Consider the following 14988-nt stretch of genomic DNA (forward strand, 5'->3'; position numbering starts at 1 on the left):
AATCTGGAGTCAAGCACACTAACCATGAGGCCAGTGCCTCCACAAGGAAATGAATATGATGACCACTTTTTTACTTCAAGAACAGCTGTTATACATGTTTGTGAGTTCAAATCATTATTAAAATAATAAGCAAATGCAAATAGAATTGAGTAGATTTTTATTCAAAACATCTTCAAACCCTGCATGTATCAAAAACATGGGCACCAACAAACACAACTTTGCTTGGCAGGGGAAAAGAAAAAGAGAGTGGAGAAGCACCAGGGTCACATTGTCTACCTACTGGTCACAATTTTTGGCTTTTGGCATCAAAGGAATATGCAAAGGGAAGGAACTTCTCCATTTTCTCTTCTTAATCCTCTCTTTCCTTCTCTCCCTCCTTCTCCAAATCACCCTTCCACTGCCTGATACAAAAGGTTAAATATCACACATTCTAAACTATGTCTATGATTGTCAAAAAAGGAGTTACAATTAAAAATGTCTTCACAGTATGCAATTTCCTCCATCACAAACATCAGATGCAAGGAATCTCTCATTGCTAACAAAAATTGAGGGTATCAAAAAGGGCCATCCACAACAATATCAGGAAATGTGGCTGCTACTCTTTTCCATGCAATACTCAAATCTATGGCCACATTTACTTCTAAGTTGAGTCAAACAAAACATCAAGATTTAAAAAAAAAGGACTGTATCACAATAAATTGGATTTAGCTTGTTATAATCAGAAATAAAAAAAAATTTTAATTAGTGAACTAGCAATCTTTTATTTAATTGATTTTATTTTGTGTGCTCCTTCTACTGATTCCTCACACTGACCAGTTGTAGCTTTGACTCTAGTACATACATGTATCTGTTACAGAGGGTAAAAAACAAAAAACAAAAAAAAAGAAAGAAAGGGAAAATTTCCCAATAGTATGGTGTTACCAAAATAGGAAATTGTACTGACAGGAATGAAAAGCCAATTTTTGAAAGATTATTTTTGTCTCAGAGAGCTTAACATCAAGAAGAATTTAAAATCAGGTTCACACAGAGGATAAGACAGAAAGTGTCCAGAAAGAAGCACAACAAAATGACCACACTAACACATGGCTATCAACAGGTATATTTCATCTGTGTGATCATTGTTTGGCGCAAGCTTGTTCCCCATAGATCTTCCACTAGACCTTCTCATATCCACGGTGACTCTTGCGGCGGCCGATGACATAAGCAATCAGTACAATGAGCACCAGACCAGCCAAGGCACAGCCCACTGCTATTGGAACAATATCACTGTCTGAGCTCTTATTATGAGTAGGAGTTGGTGTGGGATGGTCCTGGTAGCAATCTTTGCCTAAATAGGAGGAATTGGGTTTTACTTCCATTCCAGAAAGTTACACAATCAATACATTTGTAATCAGTACTACAGTGCGAAAATTATGTGGCCATCTTTGTAAGAGCAGTCCAGAGCATTTCACAATGCAAAAAAGGTTTGCCTCAAACTTTGTCCATTAAACTATCTTTGGTAGTAAGTAAAGAAAACCACAATTATTGAGAGCTCTTAATAATCAAAGCTGCAAAAGGCCCTTTAAGATCTCTAGTGACATTGAAAACTTCAAAAGCTGACAAGCTCACTCCTTGTAACACACTGCATGCAGCAAGAAATCATTTGTATTCCTAGATTTTGTGATATCTCAGGGGTTTAGAAAACATTTCAATTTTGATGTGTGTTTATTCAGAGGTTTGCCAAAACTTTTGAAAAAAACACCAATTAGATAGCTTTCTGAAATTGGTCAAAAGTACTCTTTCTTTCTCGAGTGCTATTTCTCAAGTCCAGACTGGACCATTTAAAAAATCCAGTTCATTTCTCCTAATAAGCTGTTTGAAAGCATAGAAATGTAAAAACATCTAGCACTTATTAATTTCCTTCGCTGTAGTGACTTCAAACTTTTGACTGATTTTGCTTGTGTGACAGCAAGATTATGCAATTTAGTCTGTTGAGCTTGATTATTGAGCACTTGCAATAATGGTAGTTTTATTTACTTCCTACCAAAGGTAGTTTAATGGGCAAAGTTTGAGACAAAACTTTTTTCTGATGCAAAATGCCCTGGACTACGCTAACAGAGATCGCCACATAACAAGAAAATACAATCACCTGTGACCACCAGATCAATGCTACAGAATCACCCAAATGTTTGTGTTTACATGTTAAAGAAATGTACAAATTCCCACTAGAGAAAACATTCTTCCATTCCCCAACACAACACACCCTTTGTAGTCAAAATTCAAATTGCTGTGTAATTTTAAAATTTGAATTTGAACTGGGCATATAGCCCCCACCAATCATTCACAATTTAATTTCCAAATTCATCAGTGGCTCATTGGATAGAAGGGGTAAAAACTCTAATACAAACCTGATCCAAAGTCCTCAGAGTTTTTCTGCACAAATGGTTCAACCTTCCAATCCATGAAATCTGCTTGGACTTGGTAGTCTTTCTTACCTGCCGTAAGAGTGAATGTTGTGTCTTTTTTGCAGTAATAGTAGCTACCATTCGTACCACTAATACTAGTATTTGGGAACAGTGTATATGAGGCATTAACCACTCCCTCTGCAATAAAGGAAGAAAGAGAGCCATTAGTCATAAAATTGTGTAAAATTAAAATACCTTCTCATTCCTGAATGCAATCTCAAATATTTGATCAAACACACACACACACACACACAAAAGAGCTTCTCAAGTTTTCCTGATTACTTTAACCATTTACTCAAAATACTGTGGAGATTTAGTTTTAAACTTAATACTCAACACCCACAATTATTCATGTTCTTCTGAAAGGGAAAACTTCTGTCTTTCCTATTTTTTCTTTTTCTTATCGTACTTTCTTATTAGTGGTCAAACTTATTAACTACTTCTCTGATGGGTTTATTTATTTATCTCTCACTGTCTTAACAATCTTGATTCCAATGTAAACATTTATTGAATTTTAATAACATAGACAATAATAACAACATTATTAATGATAGGTAATAATTAATCACTGAAGTAAAAGTACATATCCACCACTTACACTCATACCAAGGTTAAATAACTGTTTCAGAACATACCAAGCAGAAACCTTAAATTAGCTATTTCTGTCAATTTAGAGAAAAATGGTAGGCCCTCCACCTCTTTTTGTGGATGGTACTTGCTATTCTAGCAACAAAATAGCCAAATGGCATGTGTCAAAAACGGTATTCACCTGAGTGGTATGCAAAATGACGTGTCAAAAACACTATTCACCTAAGTGGTATATACTCATTGGAAATATTCAACTAGGGAAACTTCTTCAGTCACTCAACATTTAACACTGCATCTGTTGACTTTTATTAAAACTTGACTGGTTATTACTATCATCATAAATTATTGGTATGTTATTACTATATCTTCATTATAATTATCATCATTCTTATGACTACCATTATCATTTCCCCTATCATATCATCAAAATCAATATTACAACCTGTGGCATTTGAGAACATTGGGTTGTTCTTGAGGTTGGCCAGGAAAGACACACTGCTCAACCGCCAGGTGGAAGAACTGTCATTACCGGCAAATTCAATTGACAAAGTGTAAAATGGTCTTTGTTTCGTCCATGTTAGACTCAGCATCCCACAGTTACCTGTAATGTTCACTGGCACAAGACTGTTAAGGACAACAGTGCCCTGCAGAAAAATAAAAACCAACACAATAGATAATAAACGGTTAAGAATATATGAAAGTCATATATTTGAACTGCGGATAAAGACGTGAATGAAAGTGATCCTCGCAGTAATGTGCACTACTTAGGCAGTAGTGAAAATAAGGCCTGAAAAAAATTCAGGCCTGTATGGGATTTGAACCCATGACCTCTGCGATACCGGGGTGGGTTTATTTAGAACCAACAGCAAGTGCCAACCCAAGTGGGTTTATCTAGAACCAACATCATGACCAGCTCCCAGTTGGCTTGTTGGCTCAGTTGGTAGAGCGCTGCACCGGTATCGCAGATGTTATAGGCAAGGTACCTTCCCATCAAAGTATCAATTTGATACATTCTGCTTAGTTGTAGCCTTTCTATTGAAATAACTTGCTTGAGGATAAAACTTTTATCCTGTACCACCAAAAAAAAAGAAATTTCTCTAGCTTTAGCATCAACAGGAGAAATCCAAGAATGCTCCAACAAGAATAACATTGTGCTGGTTAAATTGTGGAAAATCCCACAACATTAATATTAAAGGAAAATAATTGGTTACCACACATACCTTAGCCTTTGTTGTATTTGTTTTGTTTCCTTCCTTAACACGTTTCACATAACTGATGGTAAATTTTGCCTCAAACTGAGCCAGCAAGCAAAATTTCCCATCCTTTTTTATAGTATAATTGCCATATGAGGGTGTTGGTGTTGGTGTTGGTGTTGGTGTTGGTGTTGGTTTTGATGTTGTTCCATTTGTTGTAGCTGTAGTTGTTGTTCCATTTGTTGTAGCTGTTGTTGTTGTTCCATTTGTTGTAGCTGTAGTTGTTGTTCCATTTTTCGTTGGTGTTGGAGTAGTTCCATTTGTTGTCGTTGTTGGTGTTGTTCCATTTGTTGCAGTTGTAGGAGTTGTTCCATTTTTTGTTGGTATTGGAGTAGTTCCATTTGTTGTCATTGTTGGTGTTGTTCCATTTGTTATCACTGTTGGTGTTGTTCCATTTGTTGTGGATGCCTGGGTTGATGACCCCCCTAATACCAGAAAAGAGTTCATCAAGACAGGGAAGGGCAATACAAGATTTAGGGAAATACTCGATATGGAAACATTCCAATAGAGGGAACATAAAACAGCCATTTTTGAAACGACAAATACTACAAAATGAATAGGATCATTTTTTAACAAAACAAACTGGAAAGTGCATATGATAAATTTCTTGGTATTCCTACATTTGGTAACATACTTCACAATGAGGAGTCCAGAACCATTGCCATTTTGAGAGACATTTTGAGCCTGCTAACAATTATCAGCGGTATATCATATTACACTCCGGAACAATAGAATATCAAGAGAATTCAATATGGCGATGATCACGGCTCGATCTGCAAAGAAGCCTGTTTCGTACCATGACTTACGCAATTTGAGCACCGCAGATCTTCTATTTGATGAAAAGAAAAAGAAAAGACCTGCAAGTAAATCTTTTGGATTTTTCGAGGCAGAGCGATGACATGATGTCAGAATTTTGATTTGCTTTTATTAAACTTTTGCACCAAGACTACTGAATTTGCATTTAATGCCTGGCATGTTTTTATTTCGAAAAGGACCTGAGAACTAATTTATTTCCCAGCAAGAACATAAACAAATATGGCTGATGATTTGAAGATCAGCATTGCTTGTGTTTAACCATTTCAGTCATAATTTTCAACATGGTGTCTCGTCACTTACTCAACATGGAAAATAAGGGATATTCTGGCATGTTGGGAAGTTTTTTTGATGGAAGGAAATGACAATTTTACAGGATATTTTGACGCTTCAAACTCAGAAGCAGTCAATTCGATCGAGAGCAGTTGACTTCATTGATACACTTTTCTGTAATAGTTGAGTGTTTGGGATGGAGAACGATGGATTGCATGGCGACTTAGGTCAATGAACAATGACAAAAGAACGGACTCGGGAAGTAAGAGGTTTTTATTTATCGAGTCACTGCGAGGGTTGATGAATAGCAGAATCAGTACTGAATATGTCTCGATCGATAGCAGACGGGACCATGAACTCCTGATTGTTATATTTTAGAAATTTTACAAATTTCCATACAGTTTGCTATATTTTTTGGACGCCATGATGGACGAAATGCGCAAGCGTGGCCACCATCTTGTCCAATATTTCTGCCAATGCCTAAGTGCAATATAAATAACTGCAACTTTCTTGCATACAAATTTTGCACTCCATGGCTACATTGCAAGTCATGTATCCGCTCTGATAAAAATAAGAGACTTATTTTATCCCGATATGAGGAACTTTCCTAGACACTCGAGACACCCAATTGTCACAAGGCAATTGAATGACAACTGAAAGGGGAACCTTCAGTTGATACAACTCAAAGAAGGCGGGAGAAAAAGAAATATCGCGAAGAAAACTCCTCTATCTATGATAGAATGTGTCCTCGCGGTATAAAATACATCACGAATCTAATTCAAGCCAAGTTGAGGACTAACAGCTACTGCACTATCATGATCAGATCACGTAATCGATAGTGGAAGTCCCTCGCTGAAACGCGGACTATAAAAACCTCGAAAAAAAGAATTTCATCACAAAAAACAATAAACTACAAGTTAGATTTCTCTCACTTAAGAACTTATGTTTCCAAAATAAACTTAACTCGGTGGCGCCTTCATGAGTGTGCGTATTTGTCGAAAGTAACAACCGAAGCCTCTTCTTTGCAGCGCCACACTCGACCGACCAATATTGAAGGGATATTAAATGTATTCTTAGAAGTTAGACAAGCTTTACTTACCAAAGGCAACACTCAAACAGACAAGGGCTGCACAAAGCCTCAACATCTTAACCTTATTCACTTTTTTCAGTTCTAAAGAGGTTGTACCACGCCGCTACTTGCGAAAGAACCCTTTTCCCGGAAAGAAATGAAGTAGTGAAAGTCACATGACGAACATGAGACCTTCTCCCAGAATGCAGTGTAATCGCTAGGTGGGGCGGTCACAGTTATATTAAGATTTTTAACTGGCTAACATATCCTGGTTCTGTAAATCCAAGATCTGAACATAACTGGTACATCACCCACGTTCGGGGCAAACTTCTCCGTCACTTTAGTCGTATGATTCCAAATGATTCGTCAGGGGAATCATGTCGAATGAAGGAGCTTCATAACCCGCTTTTTTCTGGGCTTGACGCTGTCATTGAGAAATTTTAGGAACGCCTTTAATAATGTGGCAAAAAAGGATAAAATTAGTTAATTTTGAAAATTATGTTTTCAAGTTCCCAGTTTTAAAAAGGGTTTATATGAGTATTTAGGGTGGGTTGTGGGATTACTTGCAATATGATTAGCGTTGCAAAATTCTCTTTTTCAATGGGGTATTCAACAACTCTTCAGTACAACCCAACTTAGTTTATGTACTACTGATCGGTAGCTCTGACTGTTTCTACTCCAGATCAGATCTCCAGGCAAGTCATGTAATCGACAACATGCCATTTGACACGCCGTTGAACTTTCGACTCCGTACTATAGCGTGACAGTGACGTGACGTACTGGGCTAGGTAATCCATGGATGCACAGAGAAAAAAGAATGAAAGGGAGACGCTAGAGTACAAACAGTAAAAATTTTGAACATTTTTATTGGCTTTTGACACTCTCTACCATAGAGGATTACAGGAAGATTTATTTAAAAACAATTACCACAAGTGCTTATTAAAAACTTGTCACTTTATGACACATATCTATCATAAAATAATAAGTACTTATCAAAAAGATTATGAACAATTGAGAATGTACGAACATAATCTCAAAGTTTTTACGAAAGCAGGTGGTCCTTAGAATTACCATAGTATGTTAGTCAAAATGTGTTTATCTGAATTTATATTGAAACCTTGGGAATCAAGCCACAAGAACAATTTATTTGGATCAACTTTTTGCACCCATTGCATGCCAGTAAAATAGGCTAGAGTGACTGCTCTCATTCACCCATTTCATTCCCTTTGTTTAGTCTTCGTAATAAGTAAAGGATGCTTTCCACCATTTTGCTTTAAACACACTCATTGCTTACCCTTACTATTGACAGCAGATGTAAGCAGAGTTCAAAGACTTCCACCAGTTTTTTCCCTGATTGTACCTGCAATTTCACTGTACAGTGTCTGTGTATTTCAAAACCTTCTAACAAATCCAAATCAACCCTTAAATCTCACTAAAATCACTTATTAAAGGATGTCATACATTTAGTTTGATACAGTAGCTCTCTATTAACGATTTCACATCAAGATAACATAATTTAGTATACACCAAAACAGTGGATAGCATTGAAGGCATGCTCTGATTGGCTACTCAAAATCTGACTATCCATTGATATTCACCTCTAGCAATTTGCCCAGGATTTGGGCACAAAATCAAGGTAATTGTTGCAGGAATTAAAAAAAACATCTTTATGTGGTGTATCATATCACTGTTCATATCACAAAACAACTGTTCATTAGGCAAATGAATGAAGGGAGTACGTTTCTAAATAAACTGTGATGCTGTGTTAGTGGGAGAATAAAATGGGGTAATATAGTATTATCTATGAGTTAATAATGGTAATTGAACTGAGTGGGGTGCAATTTGGGCTGAAATCATGTGATTTTAAAATTGAAATCACACCAATTAGAGCCAATCAGATTACAGGGACCACCAGTGATTTCAAAATGGGTGTATTAAATAACGTAACTTGACCACTGTAAAGAGTTTCATAGCTGATGTTTTGAGCATTGGCCCTTCGTCAGAGTGAATGACGAAGAGCTAATGCTGGAAACATCAGCTTTGAAACTCCTAATGGTTGCCAATTTACATTATCAACTTGTTGATAATACTACATTACCCTATTCATTTGGCAGCTTAGTAAATATCCATCACAAGCAAACTCCACTTTGGTAAATAATTGTCATTTAGCTGTCATCACAGAAGATGTTTTTTAAAAACAAATCAAGACTGCTTTAATCAAAACAGAGATTGAGAGTGATATCAAATATTAATAAAAATGTAATAACCACTCTTTGTGCCAGAAATTGTGTTGATTTCGAATAACTCAAAAATTCATCAGAAAAAATCAAAACATGGTATGTTGTTGTTCAGGATACCACTCAATTCAAGTACCATACTCCATTGTAAAGAACAGTCTTATCACTCTCACATTATTCTCAATCACAATAATAGTAGACAACTACACAAAATTGTAATCACATTTTTTCATAGCCAGTTCTCTTGCAGCGGCCTACAAAGTATGTAATGATAAGAATAACAATCAACCCAGCTAACACACAGCCCACAACAGTTGGTACAATAGTGTCCACAGGCTCAGCTGGGTTTTTACCGGGTGTTGGAGAGCAAACATCAGCTAAACACAAAAAGGAATACAATAAATCAGTGGTAATATAATTTCCTCCAATAATGGTAAAATTCTTTTGATTCAAGGCTTGCACAAATTATTTTTCTTTCAAGTGCAATCCATCTGAATGGATTAAAACAATCTGCCTACTCAGTTTAAAAGAGCAATTATAACCCTTTCACTCCCAAGATGTAGAGAGAGAAATTCTTTTAACAAATGAAGGTAGTTTTTGGCTGGTCAAGAGGATTGGGTATCTTATCTCGTTGCTAAATTGTTAATAAATAATCAGCTGTTAGAATAAGCTGGTTACCAGTGCATTTCACCCTCTTATCTGGAAAAGGTACCATATATTCTGAGCCCTTGCCTGCATGAGGGGGGCTTTCCACCTCTATGGGAAGGTACATTTTTTATTGGGAGGGGGGAGGGGTGGGCTGGGGCTTCGGAGGGGAGGGTCATTAGTAAATTTTTTACAAATTGGGGAGGGTCAAACCTGTTTTAATAGCAACTGGAGAAGGGTCTCAGGTTTTTCTGGCAAAGAAAAAGTTACTCCATGTAGCTTAGTTGACTCTTATTTGTTAACAAACACACAAAGTGTATAGAAACCTAAATCTTGCATATACAAGCAAAGCTACTAGTCAAGATTAATCAAATTATTTACAGGTGTCGAAATATTATATAAAAAAACTATCTTCTCCCAACTAACATGATGGTCTCTCTCAACCCCTGCCCACTTTCGTCCATATTTTGACAGCAGTAATGTTTTCTGAACAGGGTTCTGGTATTAAATCAGTCTCCAGTGATAATTGGTCACTTGAGCTACTTGGGCTTGAACTGACAACTCGATCTACTACATCACTTTGCGAGTCAGTTTCAACGTCAGAAAGTGAAGAAAAATGTACCTTCCCTGATACCTATACTTTAGTTCACTATCCACTAACTCAAATACTTTTTTACAACCCTGTATAATTAGAAGGTTTCCATGAGGAAAAGTTATAACATGATCATTCCTGAGAGTCAAAGGTTAAGATGGCTCCTTTTTCCCTACTTGCTTCCTTCTGCTCCTTAAGAAAAGAAATTTACTGATGAATATAATAAAAATTGATCCTAAGCCTTGACATTAAATACAAAGTTGATACACAACTTTACATGTATGTACACCTTAGCCCTTCCACTTCAAACATCCAAGAATCAATTCTCTACACTGTCTTCTATACATATCAAACAATTTTAGAACCAAGAACCATAAGTTCAAAAAAATAATATCCCCTGCTTGATATTTTCTTTACTCTCATCCCCTTCCTGCTTGAAAGCGCACTGACATTAGAGAGAGAAAGTAATGTTTGGTCACTCTTGGGAGTGAAAAGGTAACAATTGCGGTAACTGAATACTGAACAAAAACACTCTCTATTTTAATGCCACAGATCCTACCTTCACCAAAGTCACTTCCAAATGGCTGCACTTTTATCTTTTTTATGCTAACTGTGACTTTACTCTTCCCTTCAAGTGTTATGTCCAGGCTCTCACTGCATTTAAAGCTTTTCTCTTTTGTTGCTGTCATCATCAGCTTTTCAGAATTATTTTGAGCTGCACTCACTTTCAACTCTTCATATAAAAATATACATAAATTGTTAGTTCATGACTTTCTTGAAAAAAAAAAAAAAATTGCCACAAAAGCTGAGATGTTGGGCAGTTTCTGGGCTTTTAGCAAATTTCTGATTATCCCACCACCACCCTTCCCCCATTATTATCTGTAATCAGTAACACAGCATACGAAGAAGCCATCACACTGTACTAATGGCTTTTACTGACAGTTCAACTATCAATAACATGAAGTATTTTTTTATGTTCATAAAACTGATCCTTAAACTCTAGACGCACAATTATTGTACGTTGTTCTTGAGTTCCAGAGGTTACTTCAAATTTAAAAGAATAGGGGAAACTTAAAGCAGTAATGTCACTGACCACTCCCATTGATGTCTTTAATATAGGTAAAAGCCAGGCTGGTAGTTTTCCATTTGTCCTTCTTGGTCAAAAATGTCAAGGAGATGGTCATGTTGGCTGATTCTGATTTCCAAGCAAGAGACACAGATGATGTCTTCTCTCCACAAGTTCCACTTGGAATGGCATTCAGTGGAAGGTCAAAAGTCTCCTAAAGATTTCAAGCCTTTATCAAGTATTGATCACTTGGTTTTACAACATTTATTTCAGCTTTCCAAATAGTCAATAAGTCATTGCTGACATCCAAACAAAACTTTCTAGTGGCTTCAGCTCTATCAAATGTCTACCATCTGACTTCAGCTACTAGCCAAAGTGACAATTTTCTTTTTTAACACCCAAAACCTTTGATCTTTAAATTTAATCTAGGATCTTGTGTTTACTAATCAAAATGCCCTCTAACACAGGCTTCATATTTTTTAATCCCTCAGTGTCAAGTACATAACTGGCTAGCAGGTACTAGATGTTTCAGATTTATCAACCCTTCAACAATATCTTACAGCCGTAATTGTTTTTCTTCAATACCCCTTTCTTTAACAGTAAATAACCAGCAAAACATGGTTATTGCACCATTTTGAATGCTCATCATAAGATCATCATAGCTGAAAAACACTTGCCTCACTTTGTAGTTGTAAGGTCACCACACATGAGATATCTAAAAGGAGGCAAGGTTTCCCATCTGCCCCTGATATATTGAAATGACCATATCCTGATGCTGGGCTTTGTGTCTTGGGTGGCATTGTAGAGAAATCCACTGTTGAGGATGCAATAGTTGATGTAGATGCCTTTGAAGGCAATATTGATGAAGAGACCATAGTGGATGTGGAGTTTGCTGTTACCTCAGAAGTCAAATAAAAAATTACCAGACCTGAAAAAGCAAAGTTAAAAAGTGAGGGCATTTTCATCTTGAAAAATTATGTGAAAGGTTCACTATTTTCTATGATTGTTGAATTTTTGAGGGGAATGTTATCTAGATCTGTGTATGACACATAATTGCTTTTACTAAAAGGTATGATCACAATTATTTCATGACATGCCACATGTCTGGAAGTGAAGTGAGTGAATTAAATCCACTGCCTGTCATAATACTTTGAGTAGACGATAGTACAATGGTTACAAGTAATGTGAATATTAATCTCTATTAATATGAATCTAGACATTGATAACTGAGAGGCCTGGACTAGGTACAGGTAGGATATAAATTAGTATTTTCCCTTTTCTTTAAGATTGAACAATTTGTTCAGTATGTAAGTCATAAGATTTGGGTAGAGCCAATGGCTATTCACCACGCTAACACATTTTAATTGCAAAATTACTTTAGTATTACCACTTGGGTATCTGTGCACGTGTTATTAGTAATCTAGCAAGCAAGCAAGCAACAAGTTAATTTCTAGCTTTAGGGAAAGTTTTAGTTTCCCTCCTACCCACACCACCGACAGTTTTGATTGTATCTTAATCTCACTCGTGTTTGTAATATATTCCTGATTACTGGATCAATGGTTTAGTGTATTTGTCCAATATCTTTGTTATGTAGTAGTCTAGTGTGTTATTTACGTAGGATATATACATTTAATAAACTGTCTGGTCTCAAAACAAGCCTCTGTCTGTTGTGGTGTTTAGATTATTTCTAGATTTCAACTTGTTCAGCACAACACCTTTTTAATATAGAGTGTTCATCTAAAATGATTTTTCATCTAACCTATTTAAATTGAATTATTTATTGCATTATTTTCGTCATATACGAGCTGGAAGAGAGTAGTCACATCCTACCCTAAATTAGCATTTTGTTGTGGTAAGAACACATCTCTATTCGCTGATTATTTACAGAAGAATTACGAAACAATTGAGCACATAAATGGAAGCTTGGAAAATCTTGAGAAGTACAATAAATGGGAATTTGTTCTTACTCTCCCTTGCGGAACAAAATTCCAGAATTTATCCCTTTCACACTTACGATGTTTTTCGCCTTACCAGCCCCAGCAAGTCTGGTGGGGTTGTTGTGCAACTGGTAACCTATGGTGTCCTATACAGCAAAGGTCCCATATCCGAATTGTGCAAGTCGTAACAGACCAGGAGTCGATTCTTCGTTAGGAGAATCGACTTAGAAATGCACAAGTAAAATTAAAATTAAAAAACACTGAAGTTCAGCGAGTAAATAGGTAAAGACACTGAACCAAGACATCAGAACACTCACCGACAAAAACAGAAGGATACAGCTGAAACAAACAAGCTGTTCTCTGCGCCATTGAAGTGAATTGTGTGGTAAAAGGGTGCAGGCAGCTTTTTCTGAAATATTGTCTTCCAAATTGGATACCAGAAAATGAAAAGTATGCTTTTGACGGTGATACTTCTTGAGCACTACACAACTAACCCTAACCTAATAATCATCCACGCTGAACGAGAATAACAATCCCGTAAAAACTAATCACATGACATTGGCTGACTTACAAAAATACTTAGCGGGGAGGAGTGGTTGTCTGTTGCCTTTGTAAGAGCCCTGACCTATTTTAAGAAAAGGGAACCGTTCATACCCTCCCTAAATAGCAATGCGCCTTCTACGCTAGGGCCCTATCTAGAGCAAGGACTTAGACCTCACCTTCTGTTCTAAAACAATCTTCTCATGAGATTTTTTGGTAAAACATTTTATGAATTGTCTTTTGTCTTGAATTGGCACAAATTTGGGCATAATCAAGACCAACAGATGGAAAAGCTGCACTCTGTCTGATACAATGTTCTTTAAGTGCATTGGGATGGAGTGCAATCTCTCATAGAGGCATGGACAGGCTTATCTACTTCACTCATTCAGACAACTTTTTTACAGGTATTTTATTATATTCCAGAGTTAATTTTAAATCAATTATTCCTCTCCATTAATAACTGAAGGGAATCAAAAATATGTCAGGATCTCCTTTAGCTGTGCTGTCACCCAGGATCATACTGCTGAGATATTTACAAACTTGAGACCCTTCACAAACTTTTTGTTAAAAAAAAATAAGAAGATAAAAATGATGATAAGTTTGTAATTCCTCAAGGTAATACTTCATATGAACTCCTAAGCACAGTTTGATGTCTGAGTAGGGTGGGTGGGGTCAGAATGTTCTCTCAAAATTATTTGAGTGGCCTTGAAAACAACACCTTGTCGTAATATTGCCATCATATCCCATTCCCTTAAATAAATTGGGCACAATGCCCAAAAGACAGGACAAAATATCTCAACTAATGCACCAGAGTGAAGTATGTTTACCCATTCTCTCTTCCCATTTCAAAGCAGAAAGATGAGCTCATTTCCCAAAGCCTAGCCTAGTGCAACTCCCACTTTCTCTGAGCATGCCATGTATTCACAAGTGCTAATCTCAGAGGGGAAGAGGTTCTAAACATTCAGTTTGGTTGTCACCCTTGACCTGTAGATTATGCTCTTCCACTGCGACAGTGCAATTAAGCTAGGCCATAACTAGTTTTTTATGTAACAAGCACCTTACATGGCACCAGAATTAGAAATATCAAAAGCATTGCGTGATTAATTAAATCAAGAAAGATGGTAAATATACATAGGAATCTCAGTCGTACTAGCTGATCTTAAGTCTACCTGGGCCAGTTGTTGAACGTCATAGATACTGGCCACTACAAAGTTACAAAAAAGTTTAAACAGTTCACATGTACCATTTATCTGCTTTCAATGTACAGGAGTAAGAATTAATTTTAACGACGGCATTATAGCAGTTAATTGCTGTTCTAATTTCACCAAGGAAACATATTCTAGCTTAGTAACATACGAACAATTCCAGTTTAGCTTTTCATTATCACAGTAACTTATTTTTTTCACCGAAGGTCATCGTCATCAAAGAGGTCCTCAAAATCTATCGTGAAGAAAGACAAAGATTTGTAACAACACTATATTCATGAATCAATATGAGATATATTAAAATCAAAACAAATGTCTAGGAAAGG

The 14988-nt window shown here is 36.5% G+C and overlaps 2 protein-coding genes across 2 annotated transcripts; both read right to left on the minus strand.

Moving 5' to 3' along the window:
* Positions 1 to 140: 140 nt before the first annotated feature.
* On the minus strand, positions 141 to 6626 carry LOC131781849 (uncharacterized). Its single transcript, XM_059098600.2, has 5 exons — positions 6471 to 6626; positions 4253 to 4710; positions 3475 to 3676; positions 2388 to 2582; positions 141 to 1327 (listed from the first exon to the last, which is right to left on the minus strand). The coding sequence occupies exons 1-5, from the start codon at positions 6514 to 6516 to the stop codon at positions 1155 to 1157; spliced, it is 1074 nt and encodes a 357-aa protein (XP_058954583.2). The 5' UTR covers positions 6517 to 6626; the 3' UTR covers positions 141 to 1154.
* A 662-nt stretch (positions 6627 to 7288) lies between these two features.
* LOC131784136 (lysosome-associated membrane glycoprotein 1-like) lies at positions 7289 to 13468 on the minus strand. The gene is made up of 5 exons (XM_059100966.2): positions 13235 to 13468; positions 11658 to 11908; positions 11008 to 11194; positions 10474 to 10647; positions 7289 to 9054 (listed from the first exon to the last, which is right to left on the minus strand). Exons 1-5 carry the CDS (start codon positions 13284 to 13286, stop codon positions 8897 to 8899), a joined length of 822 nt encoding a protein of 273 aa, XP_058956949.2. The 5' UTR covers positions 13287 to 13468; the 3' UTR covers positions 7289 to 8896.
* Between the last annotated feature and the right edge of the window lie 1520 nt (positions 13469 to 14988).

Source organism: Pocillopora verrucosa, chromosome 6 (genome assembly GCF_036669915.1).
Source record: "Pocillopora verrucosa isolate sample1 chromosome 6, ASM3666991v2, whole genome shotgun sequence".
Taxonomy (NCBI): domain Eukaryota; kingdom Metazoa; phylum Cnidaria; class Anthozoa; order Scleractinia; family Pocilloporidae; genus Pocillopora; species Pocillopora verrucosa.

Bases quoted from the DNA above. Each gene is read 5' to 3' on its own strand.
- LOC131784136 (XM_059100966.2), bottom strand. From the start codon at position 13,286: ATGGCGCAGAGAACAGCTTGTTTGTTTCAGCTGTATCCTTCTGTTTTT. The intron at 10,648-11,007 runs GTCAGTGACATT...TTTTATATGAAG, and splicing joins TAAAGACATCAATGGGAGTG to AGTTGAAAGTGAGTGCAGCT. The intron at 9,055-10,473 runs GTAGGATCTGTG...TTTTGTGTTTAG, and splicing joins TGGAAGTGACTTTGGTGAAG to CTGATGTTTGCTCTCCAACA.
- LOC131781849 (XM_059098600.2), bottom strand. From the start codon at position 6,516: ATGTTGAGGCTTTGTGCAGCCCTTGTCTGTTTGAGTGTTGCCTTTG. The intron at 4,711-6,470 runs GTAAGTAAAGCT...TTCTGGTATTAG, and splicing joins CTGTTTGAGTGTTGCCTTTG to GGGGGTCATCAACCCAGGCA. The intron at 1,328-2,387 runs GTTTGTATTAGA...CCTCCTATTTAG, and splicing joins CTCTGAGGACTTTGGATCAG to GCAAAGATTGCTACCAGGAC.